Source organism: Silurus aristotelis, assembly GCF_946808225.1.
Source record: "Silurus aristotelis genome assembly, chromosome: 2".
NCBI classification, from domain to species: Eukaryota; Metazoa; Chordata; class Actinopteri; order Siluriformes; family Siluridae; genus Silurus; species Silurus aristotelis.
In genome coordinates this window covers 36,024,057-36,051,193 of record NC_139575.1, presented here as the reverse complement: position 1 = coordinate 36,051,193, position 27,137 = coordinate 36,024,057, and the positions used below count along the sequence as shown (strand labels likewise).

At 37.3% G+C, this 27,137-nt stretch overlaps 4 protein-coding genes across 5 annotated transcripts; all 4 read right to left on the bottom strand.

Moving 5' to 3' along the window:
• Nucleotides 1–300: 300 nt before the first annotated feature.
• Nucleotides 301–6,447, bottom strand: sft2d2b (SFT2 domain containing 2b). Its single transcript, XM_083523800.1, has 8 exons — nucleotides 6,209–6,447; nucleotides 4,882–4,971; nucleotides 4,393–4,478; nucleotides 4,208–4,289; nucleotides 4,022–4,057; nucleotides 3,410–3,468; nucleotides 2,693–2,722; nucleotides 301–1,842 (listed from the first exon to the last, which is right to left on the bottom strand). Exons 1-8 carry the CDS (start codon nucleotides 6,269–6,271, stop codon nucleotides 1,803–1,805), a joined length of 486 nt encoding a protein of 161 aa, XP_083379926.1. The 5' UTR covers nucleotides 6,272–6,447; the 3' UTR covers nucleotides 301–1,802.
• A 2,559-nt stretch (nucleotides 6,448–9,006) lies between these two features.
• On the bottom strand, nucleotides 9,007–11,896 carry LOC310736922 (PI-PLC X domain-containing protein 1). The gene is made up of 6 exons (XM_083560927.1): nucleotides 11,672–11,896; nucleotides 11,451–11,587; nucleotides 10,795–10,923; nucleotides 10,157–10,312; nucleotides 9,896–10,076; nucleotides 9,007–9,630 (listed from the first exon to the last, which is right to left on the bottom strand). Exons 1-6 carry the CDS (start codon nucleotides 11,751–11,753, stop codon nucleotides 9,350–9,352), a joined length of 966 nt encoding a protein of 321 aa, XP_083417053.1. The 5' UTR covers nucleotides 11,754–11,896; the 3' UTR covers nucleotides 9,007–9,349.
• Nucleotides 11,897–12,147: 251 nt separating this feature from the next.
• On the bottom strand, nucleotides 12,148–16,740 carry rgn (regucalcin). 2 transcript variants are annotated; one of them, XM_083560937.1, is made up of 7 exons: nucleotides 16,606–16,740; nucleotides 15,791–15,958; nucleotides 15,203–15,385; nucleotides 14,345–14,560; nucleotides 13,454–13,585; nucleotides 13,217–13,371; nucleotides 12,148–12,945 (listed from the first exon to the last, which is right to left on the bottom strand). In XM_083560937.1, the coding sequence occupies exons 2-7, from the start codon at nucleotides 15,951–15,953 to the stop codon at nucleotides 12,895–12,897; spliced, it is 900 nt and encodes a 299-aa protein (XP_083417063.1). In that variant the 5' UTR covers nucleotides 15,954–15,958; nucleotides 16,606–16,740; the 3' UTR covers nucleotides 12,148–12,894. The 2 variants fall into 2 exon arrangements, with proteins under 2 accessions (XP_083417063.1, XP_083417062.1); XM_083560936.1 differs by having other exon boundaries at nucleotides 15,791–15,955; nucleotides 16,606–16,721.
• Nucleotides 16,741–17,658: 918 nt separating this feature from the next.
• On the bottom strand, nucleotides 17,659–26,739 carry vps16 (VPS16 core subunit of CORVET and HOPS complexes). Its single transcript, XM_083522901.1, has 22 exons — nucleotides 25,853–26,739; nucleotides 24,902–24,990; nucleotides 24,129–24,220; nucleotides 23,911–24,039; nucleotides 23,616–23,760; nucleotides 23,414–23,529; nucleotides 23,192–23,314; nucleotides 22,763–22,818; nucleotides 22,244–22,428; nucleotides 22,046–22,122; nucleotides 21,398–21,529; nucleotides 21,088–21,251; nucleotides 20,658–20,766; nucleotides 20,298–20,432; nucleotides 20,084–20,192; nucleotides 19,763–19,860; nucleotides 19,579–19,683; nucleotides 19,412–19,489; nucleotides 18,925–19,094; nucleotides 18,435–18,531; nucleotides 18,249–18,352; nucleotides 17,659–18,164 (listed from the first exon to the last, which is right to left on the bottom strand). Exons 1-22 carry the CDS (start codon nucleotides 25,900–25,902, stop codon nucleotides 18,020–18,022), a joined length of 2,508 nt encoding a protein of 835 aa, XP_083379027.1. The 5' UTR covers nucleotides 25,903–26,739; the 3' UTR covers nucleotides 17,659–18,019.
• Nucleotides 26,740–27,137: the final 398 nt, after the last annotated feature.

Below are 27,137 nucleotides of genomic sequence, written 5' to 3'. Positions count from 1 at the left end.
GTAGGAGGTGGAGGATGAGGAGGAGGAGGAGGCTGGAAATCTGATTCCGCAGCTGTCGCGCGGAGATTTACAGGATTACCGACTTCACGCACGCGAAAGGTCTCGTTAAACGGAGCCTCGTGCGTAATGCACAACCGAGAGGAAAACACTGGAAACGCAGGGGGGTGATCACAAGCTCTTCATTTGTAGTAATGATGGAGATCAGACAAAAATCCAACAGAACGCTTTATATGCATGACTTTGAGATAACTAAGGATTTTTTTTTTTACAAGTATAATGAGAAATGCATTCAGACTTAAATTAAGATTTAAATTCGATTTAGTTTTATTTGTTCATAAAGGCTGCAACTGATAACATCAGACTCATTACACATATACAATAGAGGGAATAGTATCATACAGCACAGAAAAAAGAGCTTCAATTTACAGTAATTATTAAATAAAATGATGCAAAGTACAAGCTTTTACACAAGATAATCTTCTGAAACCAGTGAAAAACCCAGAAACTCTTTCACAAAACAAACCTGAAAAGTCTAGAAACAATTACAAAAATATACCAAAGCTGATAGTGCTGAAAAAATCATTCTAAAAACTAAGAGCTTGCTGAGTTAATGACAGCAACATCTCCTGAAATTGCAATATATCATTCATTTCAATCAGAACGACCACTGTTTTTGTGCGTTACCTTTAACAAGACAGGCCTACGTTTGGTTTGGTTTTGCTTTTATGATTTGTGGCACACACAGATGGGAAACGCTGACTGACGCTTCGTACAACAGTCTGAAACTCTGCTATGGAAAGACTTAAGTGGGGGGGGGGGGGGGGGGAATTGTGGAAATGTAAAAGACCAAGAAATGGAATGAGCCAAATTTTGTTTTGTAAACAGAAATGACAAAAAGATCTTTACTAACAAAAACAATTACAGACAAAACAGCAAAAAAGTTTTACATCCTAATCACTAAAGGGTTAAAGATGTTCAAGTATAGTAAGTCTGTAGTATTCAGATTTTTTTAAATCATAATTCGATCCAGGACTCTAAATAATGTAATGTAATGTAATCTAATCTAATCTAAAGAACTTGATGTTTCTTTTGTTTAAAAAAAAATTACCAAATGACAAAAAGGCAAAATAGAGTAAAAGTCATGTGTCTGGTTACAAAGGCGCAATATAAATTAAATATAATATTAGTAGTATTATTATTATTACAGCGTTTCCTTATATTATATGTAAAACTCTAAAGGCATCTTGTCCTACAGAAGTGCAATCATTTTTGACTGAACGCATCACTGCTTAAAGGTGCAACAGTCAATATTGGATATTTTTGAAATCATCTGGAATGACTTTTTGCTTCTTGACAACTTTCATAACTTTCAGCTTTCAAGCTCTTGAATATCTGAGTGAGCTCATGTAATGTCAAACCAGTCCTCATTAATATGATGTTAAATAGTTATTCTTTTATCATCATAAATCTTTTCCTAATGCACCATTGAGTCGTACGCTATTCACGTCTGATTCCTTCACTGACATGTAAAAGAGAATATGTGTATTCAAACACATTCCTGGAGAGCACCCAGACATCAGGAGAGGAAACGCACACCTGCAATGTGTGTGTGTGTGTGTGTGTGCCAGGTAGGAGAGTGGGCGCTCGAGTGGGCACTAGCAGCGGGTGCTCAGGGTGCAGCAGAGCTGAAGCGAGATCGGGCACAGAGAGAGAGAGGGAGAGAGAGAAGGGAGGAAAAGAGAGGGGAGAGAGAGAGAGAACGGCGAGGCGAGAGAGGTCCGAGCTCCACACGCCACTACACATCACTTCAAACACATGGAGAACATCTTAATCAGCGCGTCCCTGCATTAAAACAAACACAAATCAGTAAACAGTCGGCTGCAGCCAAAAAAGCAGAAGTGTGAAAAGTCTGTTTTGGTCACTTGAGTGAGAGCCATGAATCAATGGAACCTTTGACTCCGGGCCCATTTGAATCAGTGGCGGCGGAAGAACCGCTTTTACAGCTTTAACGCTGTTCAGAAGGTCGTTTAGAAACGGGAAAAAACTATAGAGTACCGACTTAAAGATGGACGTCTTGTGAGTTTCTGTTTCTACAAGACGTCTTTTTAACTCGACACCTCAAAATGATTGGATTTACACGACAACGCTGTTAATGAGAATTTGCTGTGTGTAGTGTAAAATCCAGATTTTACCCGATTTGGAATTCACCGATACCGATAGCTAGGTTAGATCGCACTTACCGATAACTGATTAATCAACTGTTTTTAAAACGGATACTGGATTAAAAAAATAAATACTTTTTTTTTTTTTTTTTTTTAAATAACACCATGTAAAAATAGTACTGAACATTATTACTTAAATAAAATACAGCACTGAATCATGAAAATGTGCTAAATGAAATAAATATAAATATATTAATTATTTTAATGATTATTCACATACAAAAAGTAACACTAAATATATAAAAAGTCACATTTAAAATGAAAAAAAAAAAAAGACACTTCTAATAAACAGCACGTAGCGTCAGTGGTATGCCACTAGAGGCCGCTTTCGCATAACGCAACCCGAAAAAACTATCGGCATGGATTTTTGCCAATTGTTTCAGCAATCGACTATGGGTGAAAACCGATCAATTGGGTCGACCTCAAATAGTAAATGCAAAAAAGGATAAGTACAGATGATTGAAACTCACCTTGCGAATGGAATATATGACAAACTGTACCTGTAACATAAAAGGTTAAAAATAATTAGTGCTGTATAACACCTTTAGTCGTGTGCTGTTAAAGGGGGGGGGAAAAAACCCAACAGAATAGGCAGAAGTGTTTCAATTCTGTTGCAGACCAGCGATTTGCCAAAGGATCACAAGTTATAAAACCTCTACATTTTATCCATTTCGAGGTTTCTTAAAAGTTGCTATCATTAACTTGACAAGACAAAAAGTGCAACTCGTCATGTTATTAAAAAGCACGAAAAGTGTATAGATCTCCGGGTATTATGAAGCACTGACCCTGCAGACAACCTGCACATTAAATAGAAACAATATAATAATAATAATAATAATAATATAATTTGAATGACAGCCGTTTATGTTACTGCATTATGTAAAATATAGCAAATTTCTCTCTTCTATTGTTTTTCAGTGCTAAAACCTTAAACGAACAGGAAGCTGTTGGGAAGCAGAAAGCCTACAACACACTCACACAAATGAACCTGGCAGCGTGCTGGGGAAATAATTGCCTTTTTTTTTTTCCATAAAAAAAAAAATAATAATAATTTCATTTCGCTGCCAGAAGAGAGGACGCCAGCATCTGTGCTTCGTCCAAGTCAACAGTCAGGAAAATGTCACACGTTAATGCTGAACGCTTTTGATCAACGCGCCGGCTGTGAATTGAGTAAGTGGTCCACTCACCAAGTTAAAGCCAGGAACTGGAGGATGCAGAAGAGCACGACGAGGCCTTTGTTATGCCACTGAGGGGGGGAACGACACAGAGCACAGGGTGTTAGCTCATTTCCCAAATCTAATGTCGTCATCATCAGAGTTCGGTATGAGCTCATAATCGGGGGTGAAAAAAATCACCATATGACGCAAACACGAATGAACATGTTTACGTAGGCAGGATTTTCAGGAGGCACCTGTTTTCCTAAGGTCACGTCTGACTGCCTCATTCGAAGAGAAACTGTTTGTTTTGGATAGATTTCCAAAAGAACTGCATGTGAGCTTATATACTATTATTATTAATAATAATAATAATAACATTAATAATTATAACGATCTGTTTACTGAAACTGTGGTGATGTGAAAGCTTAAAAAATGAGGCCTACGGAAATTCTGGGACTGTGATACATACAAATAATAATATTATTGCATGATTAATGAAGAAATTGATATCAGAAAATGCCCAAATTGTAAAATATCAATATACAAAAAAGAAATACACACACACACATATACATATATACATATATATATATATATATATATATATATATAAAACATATCAAATACATAAAAAAATATTACCCAAAAGGCAGAGCAGAGTGTCAGCACAAGGCACGTCTGCAAAAAAAAAAAAAAAAAAAAAGAATTATTTCCTTTTATACTGTACAAGAAGCAAAAACCATTAACAAAGATTTTGTGCAGAATTGGCCTTTATACAGACAGAGGATATGTGTGTGTGTGTGTGTGTGTGTGTGTGTGTTTACTCACGATCATGATGGCCGTCGCCAGCGCTCTTGTTTTGTCACACATCCTCTTCAGCTGCTTCAGCGGACCCATCAAGAACATTGTACTACAAACACAAGCAAAAGAAAACACTTCTTTATTTCAAGCCGGGTCTCAAAACACATCCGGTATTTAATATTTACATCCTCTAATGGAGCTGTTGATCTCACCTTAGAAGAGATGCGACGTTGCCGAAGGTGTAGAAGACGGCGAACAAGATCAGTCCTCTTTTCGGGACCCAGAGCAAACATGATCCCTGGATATGACACGGATTCATTTCATACACAGTGAGTAATCACAAGGGAAGCAGTAACATGTAGTATACACTCGTTATGTGTATATAGTGTGTGTTTACTGTATGGACCATTTTCGATATTTGATTATTTCTTTATTACAAAAAACAAAAACTTGATCCAAATTTTTTCGCTTTCCATTTAATGATTCGAATCGAAGCGGTCGTGTTGGTGTTTTGGTTCACACTACCACTTTTTCGCCACGGTTTCTGAACACATGGGATACCTGTTCTAAACTCTCACACTGTAGTGTAGTCATGTTCTTCAACGTGCTCAATTAAACACTTCGCTTGGGACTGCGAGCTGACAGCCTCTGCCCCATGCCGTAAACCATGTAAAACAACATTAGACTATAAAATAACTTACCAGGATTGAAAAGGTGACTCCCAAGACAAAGCAGCCGATAAATGCTTTGACACGCGTTCCCCAGTTCAGAGTGGTCGCATCACCTACTGACTGAAGAACAACAAGAACCGTATAAAGATATATTCAAAAACATACAGAACATATTATATATATTCACTAAGATTTTCCAGCCATATGTGCTTCTTCCCCAAACTGTAGAATCCAAATTGTAAAGGATATTTGGATGTTGTAGCATAAATGTTTTCATTCTCTTGAGCTAGGAAACCTAAACCTGTGCAGCACATATCCAGCTCCATAAAGATATGCTTTACACGAGTTAGAGTGGAAGATCTCCTGCTATAGGGCTCTGACCTCAACCCAACTGAACCCACACCAGTACCTGACTTTACTAACACCTTCATGGCTGAATAAATCTCCACAAGCTCACGCCAAAAATATCTAGTGGAACATCTTCCCAGAAGAGCGGTGGTTGTTGAAACAGGACCTTCCACTTCTGCACATTTCCTCTTCAATGCCATAGCCTTAGAACATTTACCTGTACTTCTCAACGATGTCCACACGTCTCTGCTATAGCCTTTATATTTATTTACTGTACATATGTTTACACACATACATAAACATATATATATATATATATATATCATGTGCTGTAAATATGCTACATATTTATCTCCACTATTGCTTCATTTTGCACTTCTGGTAGATGCCAAACTGCATTTTGTTGCTGTGTAATGCAATGACAATAAAGTTCTATCTGTCTGTCTGTCTGTCTGTCTGTCTGTCTGTCTGTCTGATGCTCAAAACACACCAATCTTATAGTGAGTTGTCCACAAACCTTAGTTTGTATATATGTATGTATATAGTATATACCTAGTATGATTAAATTTTTATAGAGCAACTGCAGGGCCTCATTCCATATCGCAATTAAACTTTTAATACGTTTACAATTTTAATGACTCGTGAAAATTTGCAGTAGAAATACATCAATAACTGGGAATTGAAAAAATAAATAAAACTGAAGGTACAATAAATACAATTATATCAAAAGGAATAAAAATAAAAAATAAAAATTAACCAATTCATAAATGAAATGCAAATGTCATCTAATCAGGGACACATGATTATTAATTAATGATTTAATAAACTAGTATAAATATTATTATAGTGTAGAGGTCATTTGTGCACACACTTTTACTGCAAAGTGTTTTATAAATAAAACTCAGACTGACATTAAGTTACTAATTAAATCAAACTAGCAAGCAGCACTTAGTGAGTGAGACGAGGTGTGAAATAAAACGAATTGAAACGAAATGAAACGAATTGATACCTGGAGCACGTTGAGGTCGTCATTTTCGTCCTGACCGCTCAGAACTTTCTTCAGTTTATCCATCACTTTCAGAAAGAAATGACCCTTTAAATGGAGTTTGAATGTGATCTCCTGCGGTCTGAAGGCAACCAAAACTCTGACCGAGTTTCCCTTCTTCCTGTTCGCACGAGTAACAACAGGTGAACGTGACAGCACTTCCGCCTGTCGCCTCAGCAGCGCCCCGTGTGACGTCACTAAGCACCACCCGCGTATCGCGCGCGCCCCTTTCTGCAACGTTCAGAACGCAGTTCTAAATTCATTATTCAGCACAATTCTGAATGTAATTCATTAATTAACATAATATTAGAAACCGTGTTTTTATCAATTTTGGTTCAAAATATTAATGATGTCAGGTAATTTATCATAATTGGTAAACTGTATGTCTGCCTCTAGTGGTAAAGCGTGGAAATGCAACTGAATGGGAAATCCTTTCTTACATACATTTGTTATAATTCTAAATATAAAAATGAATATTCACGTAAAACAAGTTTTGAAATGTGTATTTCACGTTTGCATGTGTAGTGTAGGGTTATAAACATACAGTATCAGAATATATCTGAATATTATTTGTATTATTTGTATTTGTATCTTTATATGCTCTCTTGTACACAATCAAATACACGTCACATTTATCATCTATACAATTATGCAACAGACACGAACACACACACACACACACACACACACACACACACACACATCACTCAATACATCTTCCGAAAGCTGGTCAAGTTTACACTCCTATATTTCGCATATAGAAAAACACTACATATATATTTTTCATCAGTAGAACACCTGTAGAGCTGAATGAAGGAAGTTCCCTTTTTTCCAGCCGGTTAAAAGAACAACATACTTGAGTGAAATGCTTAATTAGGAACTTAATTGTTTTTCTTTGACTGTTGGTGAAACTGCTCAATATATTATTCTACCTTCTAATAAACAACACAACATTACTCTGCACTGCATTTTTATACCCATATGATCTATTGTTCTTTAAATATGTTTACAGCAGCAAGATTTATTAAGATCAATTCTCACGTCTCACAATAACTGATCACTTTTCATACTTTCGACCTGCTACAATAGAAGCTCATCTTTAACAAGCTCCTCTGTTTCATACACACAGATGACTAAATAGCGATAAAATGTTGTGACCCCTGAAGCGTCCTCACGTTTCTGGGGCATGAGGTAAGTTTTGGGTGGCTGACACTTTTAGGTTCTTTCGCCTCATTCTTGTCTTGGTTGTGCTGAGACCAAGTATCATAACCTTGGAGCTGGTTCCTCATGACGACTAGGTTTGGAGCCATGGTGGCCATGTGCAGGTCTCTGAGAGTCCTGAGATATTGCTACTAACTGAAAATAGAAGAGAAGCTCTGTGATTGGCCAGAGAAACACATGGCCTGGGGAGACCCAACTTGCTTTTTCTCTCCGTCTCCTTTTCCTCGTCCTCATCGTCTGTGATCTCCTGCTCTCCTTCGTAAGCAGGCCACTCTGTGAATAGCTCGTCCGGCTCTTCCTATTTCTCTGTAATCATTCAAAAATTCCAGGCTTTCTATATATAAGAATTGCAAGCAGGAAGAGGTGGGAAACTCTAGCTTGCTAACTCTGGGTTGGTCTCTACCTGCTTGTCTCTGGAGCGTCTTAATAAGATTGTGTAATGAGATCCCCCTGGCTCTCCTCAGCCATCTGTCTTCGTTGTGGCTCTAAGCTTAATGCAGTCGGAGCAGCACATACGCAGGCTCAACTGGCTGCCTGCGAACCCCTAAATTATGTATTTATTAGGAAGAGATAAGAATATGAGATAAAGTGGGAGAGAGAAAGTCTTGAATCCAGCTTGAAAAATCTAGTGTAGCTTGGGTCAGGATGCGTCTAGAAACATCTAGAGTTTAATATACAGCAAGAAAATAATGCCCAAGAAAGTAGTGGTTTCCTGTTCTTACAATAAATCTTTCCTTTTATTATTAATACAGTTCATTTTACTTAATGCAGCTTTAATTTTCATTTGTTAGTTTGCACAGAGCCCTGAAATTCATAAAGTATTTATTATTATGTAAAATATAATATAATCATCAGTTTTGAATTATGTTTTAGAAATGTACAATTTCTGTGTTAAAAGAAGAAAACCTAAGAATTTATTATTTAAATAAATGAGTCACACTTTTTTGTTATGTATATAATTCCATATATAATTCCACATGTGTTAATTCATAGTTTTGATGCCTTCAGTGTGAATCTACAATTTTCATAGTCATGAAAATAAAGAAAACTCTTTGAATGAGAAGGTGTGTCCAAACTTTTGGTCTGTACTGTATATGGCTGTGTCAGGAACTAGTAATCCATCCCTGCAGATACAAGGCTAAAATCACTAATCAATAGAAAACCAGTGTGAAAATGTTTATCGTGGCCTCTTGGTTTCCAGACTTGCAGTAAATGTGAATCATTTATAACAACATATGTAGAGGAATGTGACTGGTGGAACAGGAGATGTAAAAGACCTGGAGATTTTAAATGGTCAAATGCTGGACATGGAAAATCTAATACAGAACATTTAAATTAGAAATGGAGCTCTTAATGTATATAAACTCGCTATTAATATTTCAGCAAACATTCAACCCATCTCATTTGCATTTTGACACATATATGAAATCGAACACTTTAAACGTCTTGACTCGAATTTAGTCCATAGGATGAACAAAGCAAAAGAATAATAAACCTCATAAAAAAAGCAAATAGGATTATCAAGAAAGAAATGTTCATCAAAAAAAATCTGAATGTATGATTTTATTACAAAAGCGACAGAGAGATTTACAGGTTTTATTTCCTTAAACTGACACGTTCCTTGAGTGAATTATATCATAAAACCATCCAAACCTGTCAAATATATTCAGATGGAAAAGTGATTTACATTTCACCTCCAGGTCATACCATTTGACCCTCACTGCATTGAATTGAAATATCCAGACATCTTTTATAAGAGATCTATTAAAATGTCCAGATCATTATTATTTTTTGGCTTAACAACGTCAAACACGTAGATAAACACTAAGCTGTAAACCTGAACCAGTATTTTCAGAAAGCACTAAACCCTAAAGGACAAAATATTTATGTGAAAACACCATTGTTCTCTCCTTCTCCATCTTTCACTATTCTGCGCTCGGTATTGAGTCCGATAACAACCTCGCAGAACTCGTTTCTTGAAATCCCGACAAAGTCTGCGCAGATGATATTGAGGCATGTTTTCCGGGAGCCTGGGTGCTGTTTTCTGACCCAGTCCATTAGCACAGTGTAAGCGTGGAGCGTCATGCTCTTCATAGACTGTGTGAGATGAGTGAGGACGTACCTGGTGTCCTCAGTGAGGTTTAGACCAGCCATGAAGAAACCGTCTGCACATAAGACATGACAAGACATGTTTAGAATGCACACTTTTAGTAAAATCGAGGCTTATAGACAAAAAAATAATATTTACAAAATAGCAACAGTTACTGCATCATATTTTACATTAAAAGTGCAAAAGTTTTGGGACAAACGTAAGCTATAGCTATATAGAGCAACGTTGTGTTACTATTACTACCTGCCTCTCCGAATGCATATCGAATGTGGTGCTTTAATTCAGATTTATATCAAATAAACATGAAAAAAATCTCTTACCTGGTCTTCCTATCGTCTTCTTTTGCTCCAGATAGGAAATGACTAGGTTCGGGTCTGACTCATTGGCCCACCAGTAATCCCACTGTGGCCAAAGTTTCTTGTGCTCAGTCCCAGATGGATCAGCGTAGGAAAGAATCACCTGATAACCATGAGTCCAGCATGTTCTCAGAGAAGGCATTTCCTAAGACACAACACACCACTAAGTGAGGAAATTAACACATTTTAGTACTTTATTTTTTTTTAGAAAAAGCAGCTGCTTACTGATTTCGGGCAGAGTTTATTGCCAAAGAGTTGTATCAAAAAATCAATGAGGTCGCTGTGCTGTACAGGGTTCATATCATCGAAAGCAGACAGAGCAATGATCACGACTTCGTTAGAGTGAAGCTCTAACCAGTCCATAACATCACTGAGCACCTCCTGCAAAAAAAATATAATGCGTCAGGGATTTGGGTATGAAGCATAAAGTATTTTGTGACTGTATATTATAATGATATAAATAATATCATTAATAAAACGAGAAAAATGCAACTTTCCGTTCATTTCTGGTGAATGTTGTGGAATGTCAGCTAAACATGTTGGTTCGTGTTATCTTTAGGTTACAGCTGCAAGCAGTAACTATACACCATAATGCAGCTTGTTGTAATAAAACACAAACTCCTCAATCCTAAAAATATAAAGTGTCGCTTTTTACACTACCGTTTAGTAACAAAACACTGAGACCAAAAGTCTCACAAAAAACGTGATTGATCCAAATATACAATTTCCCTTTCAATCAGAGGTACAGGCTTTTATAATACATGAATCTACACCTTCTGGCCAATCAGATTTGATCATTCTCTGTCCTCATTGTTGAGGTACAGTACCATACACTGTATACACTGTATCTGGGTGAGATTCACCTTCACAGTAAGTAGAGAGTATAATCCATGCGCAAAATAAAAATTCCAGTTTGAATCTTTTTTCTTGTAAGCGATCCGAAGGTCGAGAAATCGGATTCCTGACTCCAGCTGACTGGAAACTGACATCTCCTGGGAAAAAAAACAGAAGAGAAAGTGCTCTTTTGTTTTTATTGTCGTTGAGGTCATACCATCTTTTGCATGTTTAATATATACACTAAACTGCTATGATAAAAGTGTGTGGGCATCTAATCTTCACACCCACATGTGGTTCTTCCACAATGTGTTTCCACAAAGTAACAGCATTGCATGAAGGAGGTGTGTTTTCTATCTAATATACAAATTTTACAATTTGCAATTTAGTGGCTCAATGTTCTAGCATGGAAATGCCTCTACCCACAAATCAAACTCCACGATGTCATGGTGTGTGAACATTGGAGTGGAAAAATTGGTGTCCTGCACCTTCTCAATCCCAATAAACACTTTTGTGCTGTTGAAGGATGACACAGGTGTCCACCAAGTTCTGTCCATTTAGTTTGTCTTACATGGTGTTTAAATAAATCAGCACTTAGTGTCAAACTTTGTCCCTAAGCTCCAGTGATGTATAATTAATTATACATGTACACAATCCCAGTGTTTTCATTACCGTAACACGTTACCTGAGTGGTTGCCCACTTCTTTATACATGGCCGGATGATACAGGGTACCATCTGGTCCAGTAAGGTCAGTATCCGGGGTTCTGAAAGCAGGACTGGACTGTTCTGGTCCAGACAATAGGTCATGGTATCGTGACTACCTGCAAGAAAACATGTTCATGTTCGAAAACCAGTGAACAATTAATTCCCAGGATTATGATGGATCATGATGATGTGTCCCATACCGGGTATCGCAAGATCACACAGAGGAACATCGATAAGTTCAAGAGGAAGTTGAGACATCCAGTCTGCACATCTGGAACCCATCTGGAACCACCAAGCACCAATTCACTTATCAAATGACGTTTGAATAAATCAGAGGCTGAGGTTTGCATTGTCAAGGAGACACTTTGATTAAATGTTTCCTTTCGAAAGTGTGTGTGTGTGTGTGTGTGTGTGTGTGTGAGAGAGAGAGATACCCGGATGAAGGAAGCAAAAACAGCAGCGGTCACATGAACTTTTACTTCCTCGAACACACACTGCAGAAGTTTGAGTCTAAAGCGTGTGTTTGATTGGGTGATCTTCAGAAAAAAAGTGTATTCATCTGCTTTTATATTCCATAAATGACAAAATTTTAACTAAAGCAACTTCGAGTAAGATAAAATCGTCCTAAATGATGCGGTAAATACTCGCACGAGGCACAAAAAAAAAAAGACGAAAACACTAGGATCTTGTTTTTATTGAGTCCTGTTGCAACATCTCCAGCATGAAGAAGCTCAGAGATGGTAGGAAGGGTCAGAAAGAAAGAGAGATCGTGTGTTATTTTACTCAAAATGTACAAGACATGGTGGTTCTGAGGGGTCCAGCCTCACAGGTTTGTTCCTGAACTCGGGATAGACTCTGGGCATGTTCTCCTGATGGTTTATGATTTCTTCTGGGTTCTTCTGTTTCCTACAATCTCCTCAAATCATGCTTGTAGGTGGACCCGAAATAGCTGATGATTCCTAACATATACACTGGTGTTACATTTCCTTTCATCATCATCATCATCATCATCATCATCATCCAACCCAGAAAAAACATCTTACTAAAGATGTATGAAAATTAATTGTGATTATATTTTTTTATATTGTGATTATATTATATATGTCATTTAAACATCTATGATTTCACATATCAATTCTAATACCCACTTTTTTTTTTTTTGCCATGAAAACAAACTACTATAAAGCTTGTGAATTATCAATACATTCGCTAAATCTATTATCATTGTTTACAAATTAATTTCTGAATTAGTGTAAGTTTTTTTTCCGATTCATTCACGAAGGCTTTAATTCAACAGAAATGTGACGACGTTGGATATTACGTTCTCGTTGAACAATAAAACCTCATGATTTCATATCGTTAGTAGATCAATATGTAATTATTAGTACAGTCCTTGTATAAATCCAAAGATGTTCTGGAGTTTTCAGCCAGAGAATGAATATGGAGGAATTCCCTTTACTCCTAAACCAGTGACCTGAAAAAAAAAAAACATCAAAAAGAAATAAAAAAAAAAACCTATAACATATGTACATTAATAACCAAATATTCTTCCATCGCTACTTTAAAATGTATGTTATACACTGTGATACGCATTGGTTTTATTTCAAGGCAAGGATTTAAAAAGCATGATGGACGCATTATTATACAGAAAGTGGAAAAAACAGGAATTGGAGTCTTTAAATAAATGTATGTATAATATCAAGGTTTCTGAGGAACAGCAACTCCCACAAAAGCATGACCCATACCCTAAAAATGCACCCAGCTTGTGGCTGTTTGGAGAGTGATTCCTCGTCCATGCCTTTATAAGCAGAGGTGACGTACAGATCAGTGTAGTCTTTCCCTCCGAAGCAGCAGGAGGTGATTTTCTCCACGGGAAGCTTCACTGTCTGCAGTCTGGTCCCTACAACCAGGAATATGTTTGAGAAGACCTCGAAAGTGCAACAATGGCATATCAGAAACGGTCGTTATTGATGTATACACACCCGTCTGAGGGTCGATGCGCAGCACTCGTCCTCCGTTGTAGCAGGCCAGCCATATTTTACCTTCTGCGTCAATGCATAAGCCGTCAGGGATGCCTTCGTCTTTCTCAAGTCTGTACACCGGTCTGCGATTAGCTTTGAATCAATATACACACACACACACACACACACACACACACACACACACACACACACACACACACAAACACTGTAAGCTGTTAGAATGTTTTGTAAATTATATATAAATTTCTGAAAAAGTCAGCATGAAGGAATATGCATTTGCTGATGTAAACATCCTAAAAATAATAATAATTATTATTAGTAGTAGTAGTAGTAGTAGTAGTAGTAGTAATAATAATAATATATTATATATTCTGAATGAAAATAATAATAATAATTATTATTATTAATAATAATTAAAATTATTATTATTATTGTTAATAATATTTAGCATCATCAATAATAATAATAATAATAATAATAATTATTATTATTATTAATGATGATGATAATATTATTATTATTAATTATTATTATTATTGTTATTATTATTATATATCCATAATTTAAATAAGTAAAAAAAAGTGACAGTTTGGACCAGTATTATGTTGTCCAAGATAAGGACAATAAACTTCAATCTAAAAATTACTTTTAATTGTGTATTATATGAACTACCTTTTGCCAGCTGTATGATTATTCATTTAAAGGATCGTTTTCTCTCACTGTTTGTCCCTGAATAATGTATGTTGCACCTCAGCCAATCTGAAGACCTTTTTCTTCATATCTATACATTTTCCTTATACATTTCTAGTCCTCATATTTTTGTATACAAAAAGCAATTCTCACCCAATCCTAATCCTAATTTCTTGCCATACGTCCCCACTTCTAACTCACCTAATTGTCCAGTGTGTATATCATAATCAAAAGCCTCCACCATGTACATCAGACTGTCCACGTAGTAGAAGAAGCGATGATCCGGAGACCAGTCCAACCCGTTGGAGAGGTCCACCTGATCGAAGTGTGTGACGACGGAGTGGTCGGGGTGCAGGCTGTACAGCGAGCCCTGTTTCCTCTCCAGCTCAGTCGGCCGCACCTCAACCGCCATGGTGCCTGAGTAACAGGAAATGGCACGCTGGAGTGTGCACTTAATTTAGCGTGAGATTGAACAAACAGCAAGCTGGAGTACACTTTACATTAAGTGTGTGATAGGTAATTTTGAGTGCAGTAAGGGGCAACGTGTACTTGTGTTAAGAGGGTAGAATAATAGTTTGTTGTATGATCTGAAATGTGACATGGTGCACTTATTCGAGTATGTGAAAAGGGTACGGTACTTAAACGTTCGTTCAACAGAGCCCTCATGCGTCCAGCAGATTGTCACGTACATATACTATATTGGGCACGAAAAGCCACATTTTCACGTCGCAACCTTTTTCCACGAATCTTCACTACAAAGAAATTGTGTGGAGGCCTATTTCACGACATCTCGTTAGCAAAAGTTGTGTAAAAAGCATTTGAATATGTTTAAAAATGGTGAAATTGGGCAACGCTGTGCTTCGGGTTCTGTCAATATTTATTATGTATTCAATTTTGTATGTCTATTTTTGTTTTGTTTTGTTTTTCTGTGTCTGCACAGGATTTATCCATGTTCTCTGGTTTCCTCCCATCTCTCAAAAAACATGTCTGATAACTCTAGGTTGCAGACCATGACCCTAAAAAAGTGTTTACTGGAGATGAATGAATGATTACAGACACCTGCGAAAAACCTGCCGGCCGGATCCACCTTCCCATCGTTAAAGCGTGTGTTGCTCTTTCCCGTGTCCACGTTAGCGACGGTCGTGATTGTGCGCTTCTCCCAGTCTACAGCGGCGAAGCGTGTTCCTTCTCCAATCACGTACCCTCCTGACTTGCGTGGAACCACACATCCCACGTACGTCTCTGCAGCGGTAATAAATATCAAATGAAAAATAAACAATTTCAAGATTTTAAGACGCAATTCATAAAACTTGCATAAAATAGGAATAAGGTAGCAGCTTCATAAGCAGGTCAATTTTTTTTTTTTTTTACACCAGTGCAAATAATGTGGAAAATTATGTTTTAGAACAAGCGTATTAGAAACCTACTTCCTGCCTCGTGAGTTGTTTTACAGTCACAACCACAAGGTCCCTTTTTACAACCTTAGAAATAATTATGTTATGCTGCAGGCTTATAGATCTGTAAAATTGGCTTTCATGCTGTTTAATGTCATATATGAAGTCATATATATGTTTTAGATTTTTTTCTCAGGATTTTCACTGTACTGTAGTAATGTTTTTAAGTAAAACTCAACTGATATCTGCCCACCTGTGTGCATACTCTCTATCTGATTCGTCAGCGAGTTCCACCTGCTGATCTTCGGCCCGTAGATGTCGACATACAAAAGCGTTGCGTCCTTCTCCTCCCAAACCGGACCTTCTCCGATCTCATTCTGTTCCTTCACCACACACTCGACTTTGACAGACCCCATAGCTTCTGAAAGTGAGTAAAAGTGAGTGAACTGGGTCACCAGTAAAACAACTGTACAGGATGGTGTAGCGAAATAGTATACATTTACATATGCTAATATATGCTATTTAAATATCATGCATAATTTATGATGATAAAGTGAGATGAAGTTTAAAGGTCTTGCTCATTGACCAATGGCAGGTGGTCTGTACTGGGGTTTGACCCATATGCCCTAACAACAATGCAGAATCCAGTTACATATCTGAAGGTTGTGTGCTCGAATCTCTGAGTCCCTGCAATGACCCTTGACTTTTTGCTCAGGTGTTGTAAGGTGCATCCTGCAACGATTATGTCCCGGATGTTATTTCATAATGTGTAAGATATTACTGTAGCTTTAATTATGTAATTGTAAACATTTACTGTAAAGTTTACAGTGCTGTCGCCGATGTTGGCGTACAAGTGTTGGTTGTTTAAAGATTTAGGAAAAACAAGACAACAGGTAAAGCAAATGAAATAAAGAAGAGTTCACCAGAGTTCACTCATTTTCTAAATCCATTTAAAACAAAACAAAACGCGATCACATAATAAACTCTAACCACGTGAACGTTGAGAAAGTTATGCTCGATTAATATTTATGACTTTTGCATTAACTTCCAACAATGAAAAGTGTGTACCTTGTTGCCCAGTCGATGACAAAATGTCTCTCTGTCTCCCTACTTGTTTGTTTGTATGACTGCGGCAGACAAGTTCGTTGAGCGCTTGAACTCGTGACGCGGAGGCGGTGAGACGAGCGCCATCTTTCGGCAGTATGGGAGAACAGCAGCGTCTGTATAGATCTTACAGAGAAATCTATCTAAACAAAAATAAAAATCTGTCTTAAACCTTTAAAAAAAAGATCTGGTAAGCACGGGTTTGCATTAGTACTGGCTACTTGCGAGTCTTTCTTCCTTAATGGGTGCCATCAGTAAGGAAAATGGCAATCACTCACACCGAGTTACTTACTTGATCCATCCTGGTGAGGGTTGTGAGTCTGGAGTGTATCCCAGGAATACTATAGACAAACTAGAAACAAGCCAGAACATGACACCAGATCATCCAAGTGTGAATGCAACTGGTTCATGTTATTATATGCATTTTATCATCAATCATGTAGATGCACCTTGTGGTCTGGACCGAGAACCTGTGAAAATGAGATATACATCCTGAATTTATCAATGAACTCTATTCCAACATTTCAAATCTTCTTGCTTATTAGGGGTGACCCCGAATAGTCAAGATTGGATGCTTTGGTAGGAGGAGTTCGATTCGATTACCAAGCTCACAGTCAAATCTGTTTGTACTGTTTGTTTTATGTTGTTCTATGTAGCACCTGGGTTCAGGAGGAACGTTGTTTCATTTCACTGTGTACTGCATCAGCTATATATGGTTGAAATGACAATAAAAGCTTCTTGACTCTTGACTTGAAATCTTTGCAGAGGTGCTTTAAATATAAGGATCGTGCCATTTTGATTACATGTCTGATTTCACACAGAACTACCAGGTTTTCTCCCAAAATGTTAATTTACAGCCTATTATGATAATATTTTAAATTAAAATGTGAAAAGAAAGAAGCTTTCAATAAATATTTTTGATGTGCGTGAATAAATCCACACACACTACAATAATCAGCATGAAATAATCACAAAGTAATGATCACATGCTGAAATAATGAGCAGGAAAACATAAAAAACAAATCACGAGATAAGTTTATTTAGGTGTCTAAACACAAAACAGTACATGAATTATTTTTTTACAGGCAGAAAGAACACGAGTTCAGAACACGAATAAAGCCGAGGAATAAGTCGTATTTGCATTAAGTACGAATATGAAGTAACTGCAGTTCCAGTAAAAGAAATGATAACAGATGGAATGAAAACAGCTCGAGGACGTGTTCACTGTTCCGAAGCTTCATTAAGTGCATTTATTTTTACTGAAACTTCATCACACGTTCTCAAAGACCCTTTTAGTGGTCAATACTGCGAGCAAACATGTGGAGAGCACTGATCTGATCACTATTCGGCAATGGGCAAAGTCGTGTGATCTTCTGGTTCATTTTTTAGTGGCAGTGGTCTTGGCTCGGTTAAGGCGCTCTACCAGAGCACGGTCTGTGCCGGGGGAACAGTGAGACAGGACAGTGGTGATCTCTCCCTCGTTCCTTCTTTCAATAGCTGCATCTGCTGCCCCTTCCAAATCGCTGAAATAAAAATAAATCAATCAAAATAAATGGAGAATCTGAAAGAAAAATAACGCATGTAATGTTGCTAAGAAAAATCGTTACCCGACTGCCAGATGGGCTTTGACCTTCTGCTCCGGTGTGACTTTCGACACGTATTTCTTGGCCTCGAATCTGTTGTTGCGTTTCACGCACACTTCAACAAAAGGCTGTAAATGAGACCACAGTTCAGCAAACATCGTAGGGCGGTTTCACAACAACACAAACGAAGTCTAGGTTTCTCTTTTTTACCATGTAGCCAATGGGTGATTTCTTGCTTTTGGCAAATTTCTCAAGCTCCTCCCAGTCTGCTTTATCAGCAAGCGCTGTCAGCTTCAGCCACCAATACCTGTGAGGAAACAACACTAATGTGACTTATCCAGGTGACCCTCTCTTTCACAAAATTGATATAATCTCAATGTGTTTACGATCAGTGACATGGCATCATTGTATAAAGGGCCAGTGTTATACAATAATATAAAGTTGGGTGATGGTTGAATTTTAGAGAGAAGGAACAAAATGTAACTCATCCTGTGTTAATCAACACAGAGTAAATACAATCAGTAACAAACTACAAATATCTTGGTATAATGCTGGACCACAAACTTGGTTTGAATCTGATTATAGGTAAGTATAATAAGTAAGTAAGTACATATGCCACCTGTGAAATTGAAACGTCTTGCAAAAGTACATGGTAATTAATGTGTACCTAAATGTTTATTTGCCAATAACAGACATGTACCTCTTATCAGGCACTCTGAAGTCTTTGTAGAGCTGCTCGGCCTGCTTGTGGAGACCCATAGATAGCAGGGTGCACAGAGTGTCATGCAGAGAGAAACCCAGGAGACACTCGCCTTTATCCTCCTCCAGCTTCTTCTGGAAACGCAGCAGACGCATCTCCTCCTCTGTGGCCTAAACAACAACAACAACAAAAATAGAGGCCAATTATATAATGTATATGATATAAATATGTAACAGTATATGATATATAAAACAATACAGATAGTCCCCGTTATGCCACAAATATATATGTATATATATATATATATATATATATATATATATATATATATATATATATATATATATATATATATATATATATATATATATTCTTTTTTTATTGCACTAAATGGTGCACATGTGCACTTAGTTTTGTTAGTATACCGTTCCTTCTGTTCATTTATGTTATCTAATGTAGCACCTTGTATTCATCCTGTATTCCTTACCCTGGCAGCAAATTCATTCTTGGCCTTGTTGTACTCGTCTACAGCACTTTGTAACGAAGCAATTCGAGCCTCCAGCCTCTGCGAAATTTACACACAGACACTGGATTAATTCAATCGGAGAACCCAAATCTCTTACAGAGATCCCATAGTCTTTTTAAAAATCATACTTTTTCTTTATAACTGGCTTTCACGTGGAAATTGCCCAATTCCTGGTGATCATCATCTTGATTGAAAAGATCCTTCAGCGTATCCTGTTCCTGATGCTTACAGAACTGAAACACATATGAGGAAGTGAAATGCAGAAATCCACACCATGTTGAATACTAACGCACGGTGAAGCGTAAATGGTACCTGTCGATAGAGGCTGAGGGCCACGGGCTGATTCCTAAGGGTCATGAAGAAGTCTCCTCTGTTCATCTCATTCTTTAAGTACGTCACCACTGTATACACTGTGATAGGAAAATTTAGCCATTGTTATAAAAAAAAAAAACACAAAACACAAAACACAATGTACTCTGCCTTTAGACCTTCAAGTGGCAGAAAAAACATAATAGCCCTGACAAAGCATCAGCACTGGAGACTCCATATTGCTTCCTCTTTTCGAAGAAAACTTTACCAAATAAATGACTGTACATTTTTCATGTGTGTGTGTGTGTGTGTGTGTGTGTGTACCAAGGTCAGTATCTCCACTCTCGATGGCTTTGCTGAGTGCTAACTGGCTCCTCTTCATCCTGAGCAGAAGAGGAACCTGCTCACCAGATCGAGGCTCGAACTCCAGCAGCTGAGAAATTAAAGAAGAGAGAAATGGAAAAAAGAACAGCAGTGAGGACTAAAGAACGAATGCAGACAGTCAAAATGACACGACATTGTGCACATTTGCGTGTACCTTAATTGCGAGTTCGGTGCGACCGCACTCGTAGGCTTTGTTTGCGATTTCGGAGTAGGAGATTCCAGCGGCGTCACCCAGCTTTAAACTGATGGTCTTTGCAATGATCTCATCAGCCTCCTCTTTCTGCTGCACCTACACACACACACAAACACACACACATTAACTGTCTCAATCAATTCCACTCCTACAACAGCTTATGCTCTCTCTATGACCTTTCTAACGGTGTGATTTACTGGTGATGGAAACACACTAATAATTGAGTTAAAAGGAATAGAAATAAATTGAGAAGCTACCAAGGGGGGTTAAGGGGAGACACAGTCACCCCTGCCTTAGTGTGGTTCAGCCTCTACAGCGTACCTTGCAGCAGGCCCAGTGTTTGAGCACACGACTCACACCCTGGTACTCAGGAGTTTTCAGATAGCGACAGATCTCGATGGCCAGAGGATACAACTTGCGATATACCAATCTAAGAAAGAAAAAAAAAGACAGAGGAAGAAAGTGATCAAAATAGAAAAATTGGAATAATGACTTTCGATATCAATAACATATTTCTGTTTCAATATTTATCCTATTGGTTGACCTTTTTTTCGTCTCGTTCTCATTCCTGTTTGCTAGCTTAGTACATCCATATTTTTTTACCACCTATTTGCTTCTTTTCTCGTTGTATTTGAAACTTTTTTTCAATCCTAGTGTTACAAAGCTTTTATAATAATAATAATAATAATAATAATAATAATGGTGATATTGATAATAATACACTGACAAAAATGAACAGGTTTTGTCTCACCGGTCTGTGAGCACTTGAACAGTCATCTGTTTGAACTGAGTGTGTGTGAGCGGGATTCCCACGGTGTAATCTCTCACAGCGTTTAAAACTCGCAGGTCTCGACACATGGTGACAAACGGCTCGGGAGGAAAGTTACTCAGAAAACATTTCCCGAAGGAGGCTGCCTGTTGACAGAGTGAAGAAAAAATTATATTTATTAGTGTATATATATATATATTATATATATTAAAAAAAAAGAATTTATCTAGACATCAACAGCTTATGCATGTTAAACATAGTATAACATATTATACAGTATAATAAACCTCACCCTCAGAAGTGTTTTTTGTGTCTCTGCCTCGTGCTCATGTCCTGCTGCTTCCACACACTGCTTCACTGCCTCGCCCAACAAATTCTTATCCTTAATTTCCCTCAGATAGTCGTCTGCTTTCTGGCTCTCTTTCTACACATATAGACATAATATTTACACATTCTCATATAACACCTCCATCCTGACAAAACAAAGTTGTCGTTTGCAACAAAGTAGAGTTCGACCGATCTTATTTTACCAATACCGATAGCTAGGTTGGATCGTACTTAGCAATAACCCATTAATTAACCAAAAGTTTTTTTAAATAGATACTGGAAAACAAACAAAGAGAACAAATAGAACTGAACTTTATTACCAAAAGAAAAATCACAGTACTGAAATTGGGCTAAACGAAATAAATATAAATATATTAATTAACAAATATAAATCTATAATTAATAAATTGTAAATATTACAATATAGCGCTCTTCGTGCAGCACGTAAAAAAACATCATGTGCCGTCAATGATTCGCCTCTAGAGGCCGCTCTCGTAATGACAGAGGACCGATAAACCTGATAGCTGATAGTTCCATCAATCAAATGACCACAAAAAAAAAAAAACTATCATGAATAATAAAATAATACCATTAATATTCACCACACTCCCACCTCATATTCTTTGTGAGCCTCCAGCAGCAGTGCTCCAGGAGCCATTGAGGCGATCTTAAAGATTTCTTCACAGGCATCTACCAAACAAGGCAAAATTTATCTGTGTATTATTTGTAACTTAATTACCAAAACTGTGCATATTTGCATGTGTGTGTGTGTGTGTGTGTGTGTGTGTGTGTGTGTTTGTGTGTTTCCAACCTGGCACCTCCTGCAAAAGTTCATGATTAATAGCGTTGATGATTCGAACACTGTCCAGCTCTGGGACCAGAATGGAGTCGTCTTCAAGGTGGTATGGGATTGTGTCTTTACACACTCCTACTACTAGCAAGTACCGATCCCACATGATCACCACTGAGGGCTGCTGACTTTTAGGCCTGCGACACCTTCAGAGAAAAAATAGAGAAAACAAAAATATATATAATTTATACACATATAATGTATCACATGGTGTCTGTTGGTGTCAATTGCATCTGTAATAAACCATTTGAAAACAAATCATAAAAATCAGCTCGCAAGGTTTTGGATTTGTTTAGGGCAAATTGATTATGTAGATAAAATAACCTTCATGTTTCTGTCCAAACACCAACTTTTTTTGCTTGCCGAAATATTTAAGAGTGGCATCTTAAGTGTTTTCCCAGACCGCCACAGATATTTAGATATACAGGTTATATACAGGAATCCAACACACTTTATAAAAATCTAACTTTTTTAACTTACCATGCCATCTGTCTGGGTGGATTTCTGACTTTGGTCTCAACTTCACTGAGTTTTTCCTGCAGGTATAAACGTTAAGTGAGTTTTCTGACCTTTACAGCAACTAAAAGTCAAAAGAATCGCTGAAATGTGTGTTATTTCACTAGGTGGCGTGACTGTGAGGTACAGGGTGGTATGAAAAAATTTAAAAACTAGCTTTGTAACAGGTTAACAGATAGCACACTCCTTCTCTCCCGTCATTCACGGAGATGCAAACCAATCCTGGGTGTCTGTGAGCTCAGGTATGTGGAAGAGGGCAGAGAGAGCTTGTGTGAAAAAGATCTCTCTGGTTCAAATACTCTTTTGGGGACTACTTCCTGTAATACAAGCGACGTGTCGTACATTCTGCATGTACATTAAGCAATATAGCTGAGTACTATATTCAATACGTACCCTCAGGTTAGTGGAACCCATCCAAACATGGCCCGAGTCAGTAAACAGTGCCAGGTACTTATAGCTGAATGACACACACATGTGTACTATACTGTTGGTTTGAGAAGAGAGGCCTGGAGGGCTCTGAAACACACACACATAAGTCAGCACTTATAAATTGCCTTCTGCATTTACTATAAACTGATATGAGAGTGTGTTTGTGTGTGTGTAGCAGCTCCTAACCACAGCAGTGCAGGCGCCATAATCCAAAATATAAATATCAGCACCATTTGCCACCAGGATTTTACTTTGTCTGTCTTGGGTAAGCACTGCCCAGCAAGATGGTGCCCCCTGGAGACCTGGAGTATAACCATTAACAGAAAAATTTTCAAGATTAAAGATATGCTAAAGAAAAAAATTATAAAAAGAATGACAGGGCGCTCACCTGGTACCTCCGGTAACCTTTTTAGCTTCAGATCATCTATATTAGTTGCCAGGGTAAACCGGGATGCTCCTGTTAGTATAGCAACTCCAGTTCCATAGGGTGAATGGAAGACCTTGGCCTCCACAACCTGACTCTGCCCCACCTCCTAGTTGCAGAGAGAATTAGAAATTAGATGTATTTACACTCTAATTTCACCTCGACGTAAAAATAACACATTGGCTAATCGTCGGCACATGGACTGATACGTGTGAAATTATCCTGAGACAAAGCACAAGGGTGGTTTGTCAGATCTTACATTGCCCATGCTGAAGTGTCTCTTAAAATCACCAAAAAGGTCGTAGATAAGTACGGTGCCATCTTCCTGAATGCACAGGAGATCGTCACACACCGTCCAGCCCAGCTGTTTCACCACACCACTCTTCCACTGCACAAACACAACACAAACACGTTAATCAAACCTGCTCCTGCAAACACTTAATCTCACTTCCCAATTATTTGTCACGTGGTATTTACCGGAAAGCTGGCAAGAGTTCCTCCAGAAGAAGAATAGATCTCTAACTGGGGCCGGGCGTTGGGAGAGCGGCGCTGAGGCTCCCTCAGAAGAGCTGAGACAGATATAAGACAGGTCCTCAATAGAATTGTGAAGTGGTTAAGATGTTGGACTTCTGATCGGAAGGTCATGAGATCGTATCCCAGCCTAACCAAGTTGCCATTGCTGGACCCTTAAGCCTTAACTGCTTAGGTGCATGGCTATTGATATGTTTTTAACATTTATAAATTTATAAGTCGATTGAAATAAGGGGGGCTTTTTTCCCCCCACATAAAGCTTTTTTGAACAGTTTTTACCATAAATGTCTATCTGACCAATAATATTGTATTCATATCACACAAAATGCAAATAATATAACAAGAAGCTTGTGAAAGCTCAGGAGTCTTGTCTGAGTGCTAACTTGAATTTAATAGGTTTTATTTAGCATATAAATAATGTTCATTTGGATTTGATGTGTTCTATGGTGGAAGTAAAAAAAACTCTATGGCTCTTATAAAGACACAAATAGCATTGCACATAATAAACATTAATCAACGAACAATGTTACAGACAAAAGGAGCTTAGACTGTGATGTACAATTATACACATACATAAAACAATAAAGCTGTCATAACCTGATATGTAAAATCGATCAGTAATCTCATCGTGATTTGTTGATGATAAAAAAATTAATATAAGAATTGTCAATTAAATAAAAATCTAATAAAGAAAAGCAGCTCCAGTGTCCATAACTTACCGATTGGCCCACCGTATGGAGCTGCAGCTATCAAGCAGTCTCTGAGACCATCCTTTAGATTCCAGCCCATCTCATACAGCTCAAACTTCCTGTTAATTGTGCAAAAGAAATTAAAATCATTGCAAAGATAAATCATGTGAAGAACTTTTATCATGCACAAAAGAAAGGACTTTATGTATAGACAAGAATTAAATCAACATTAAAGAAGACAACAAATACCCAAAAATAATAAGATGCACTACATAGTAATAATATGAAATATGTGTAAATGCCAGGTTTATACAAGAACATGTGGAGCACAGATTTCATACTTCCTAGCTGATGATGATGACGGGTTTTATATTCTACTGCATGACAGCAATGAAGCATCATCATCATCATTTGCATCAGCAGCATCGTCTCATTATTACAGAAAAATATATTTGTAATAATTATTGGTACACATTCTTTAATGATAAACAATGTCTTCCAACAAATTTATAATCGTAATAATTTTAGCGTCTGATAAACTTGATAACAAGCTACGATTCTTTGGTAATAACGAAATAATTTCCTCGTAATAAAGATATTTAATGAAATGCAGCTGGGGGTTTTTACTTTCTTTCATTTTGCACATTATAACTGTGTACAGAATATTAATTATAACTTTTTTTTTAAATGTTTTTTTCCAATGACAAAGATTTGATCCACTCATTTATTTATTCGATCCAATTTATTTAAATCCAATTCCCTGCTGATCATGACGTCACCACCCCTGTCACATGACCGCCCAGCCTTCCATTACTTACCAAATGATCTGCACATTTTCAGCAGTAATTGTCCAAAGCAGTCATTTGCTTTGCTTTTACACGTTCGATCGAGTTTAAAAGCATTAACATTTCATGATACTTATTTGGTTATTTTGTTTTAAATGATAAATAATCTACTATAAACAGCTGTGTGTGATTTTACCTGTAAAAATTCTCCCCAAGAGGATTCCAGTTGGCGGTGACAAAAGCCATGTTTTTTCTTCTAATCCGGAGTAGATCTGGATGATTCTGGATGACTTCCTTATCAGTTTGTGCGTTTAATTATGCTTATTTGTCGGATTTGTTGTTGACTTCCTCCTCCATTATGTTTTTCCTTTTCTTCTTCGCCTGTTATTCGGGATTTGATGTCTGCGCCCTCTGCTGGACGGAGTTGGGAATCAAACGAGACACAGCAACAGAATCAGAATCAGAATCAGGTTTATTGTCCAAGTGTGTTGACACACACAAGAAATTTGGTTCCAGCTGTTAGTCACTCTCAAAGTACAAACATAAATAAAAACTATACATTCAGCTTGGACTATACAAGACAAAACAGACAAGACAAGACAAAAACAGACTATACAAGACAATACAGACAACAGTATAGAGGCTCAAGATATTTATCAAGCTAAATGTCTTAAATTTAAGTTTTACATAGCTGTACGTTTTATAAACTAAAAATAGTTCTGCAATTATTGTAATATTTTCTTCCCTAGGATTATTTTTGGAAAGATTTAGTTATATGTTCATTAAAAAAAAAACTGGGATGTCTGACAGACATCTGTGTGTCTGATGTGTGTTTTTATTTCCACAAGGATTTTTTTTTAAAGTAAAAAATAATAATAATACATTATACTATTAAAATAAGTAGGCTTCTTAATCTTTAATAATTTCTAAATGATTTTAAATATAATGATTTTATATAAACTTAGGAAATGGATGGTAAAATGGAAAATATAGTGGCATTGAAATATAATAAATAGATAAACAAACAAAAAAATAAACATAAAATAAAATGCATAAAATAATAATATAAGATAAACCCTAATAGCCCACTCTTCTGTCCATTATGTACTATTTTATCTCATTTCCCTTATCTGAGTGGTCTTACAAGTAGAGCAGCTGCTCTCTGTAGAGATCCCAGTTATCTACATGAAGATATTGAGCAGCTCAAGAACCATGAGGATAAATTTGGACTGTAGTTGATATTAATCGCCTGCTACAATGGCTTGGGAATGCAATTTGTATGCACAGCATTTGAGGACCAATCACAGAACAGTACACCTCATTGTGGAACTGTAATGAATGCACATTTGGTGCCACCCAGTTGAGGATGGATTCCCTTTTGAATCAGTTATTAGTGGTGGACAGTAACCGAGTAAATGTACAGTCAGACCGTGACCTCCGACCACTCGACTAATGACATTTCGGAGATTCGACGGTCAAAA

Bases quoted from the DNA above. Each gene is read 5' to 3' on its own strand.
- sft2d2b (XM_083523800.1), bottom strand. From the start codon at position 6,271: ATGGATAAACTGAAGAAAGTTCTGAGCGGTCAGGACGAAAATGACGAC. The intron at 4,972-6,208 runs GTATCAATTCGT...GTTGTTCTTCAG, and splicing joins ACGACCTCAACGTGCTCCAG to TCAGTAGGTGATGCGACCAC. The intron at 4,479-4,881 runs GTAAGTTATTTT...TGTCATATCCAG, and splicing joins GAGTCACCTTTTCAATCCTG to GGATCATGTTTGCTCTGGGT.
- LOC310736922 (XM_083560927.1), bottom strand. From the start codon at position 11,753: ATGGGTTCCAGATGTGCAGACTGGATGTCTCAACTTCCTCTTGAACTT. The intron at 10,313-10,794 runs GTGAATCTCACC...TTTTTTTTGCAG, and splicing joins ACTCTCTACTTACTGTGAAG to GAGGTGCTCAGTGATGTTAT. The intron at 9,631-9,895 runs GTAAGAGATTTT...TCTTATGTGCAG, and splicing joins GAAGACGATAGGAAGACCAG to ACGGTTTCTTCATGGCTGGT.
- rgn (XM_083560937.1), bottom strand. From the start codon at position 15,953: ATGGGGTCTGTCAAAGTCGAGTGTGTGGTGAAGGAACAGAATGAGATC. The intron at 14,561-15,202 runs GTGTCTGTAATC...CCTGTTACTCAG, and splicing joins GGCCGGCAGGTTTTTCGCAG to GCACCATGGCGGTTGAGGTG. The intron at 12,946-13,216 runs GTATGGGTCATG...TTTTTTTTTCAG, and splicing joins AAGCTGGGTGCATTTTTAGG to GTCACTGGTTTAGGAGTAAA.
- vps16 (XM_083522901.1), bottom strand. From the start codon at position 25,902: ATGGCTTTTGTCACCGCCAACTGGAATCCTCTTGGGGAGAATTTTTAC. The intron at 21,530-22,045 runs GTGGGAGTGTGG...CTATATGTGTAG, and splicing joins AGGCTCACAAAGAATATGAG to AAAGAGAGCCAGAAAGCAGA. The intron at 20,433-20,657 runs GTACGCTGTAGA...GTGTGTGTGTAG, and splicing joins AACACTGGGCCTGCTGCAAG to GTGCAGCAGAAAGAGGAGGC.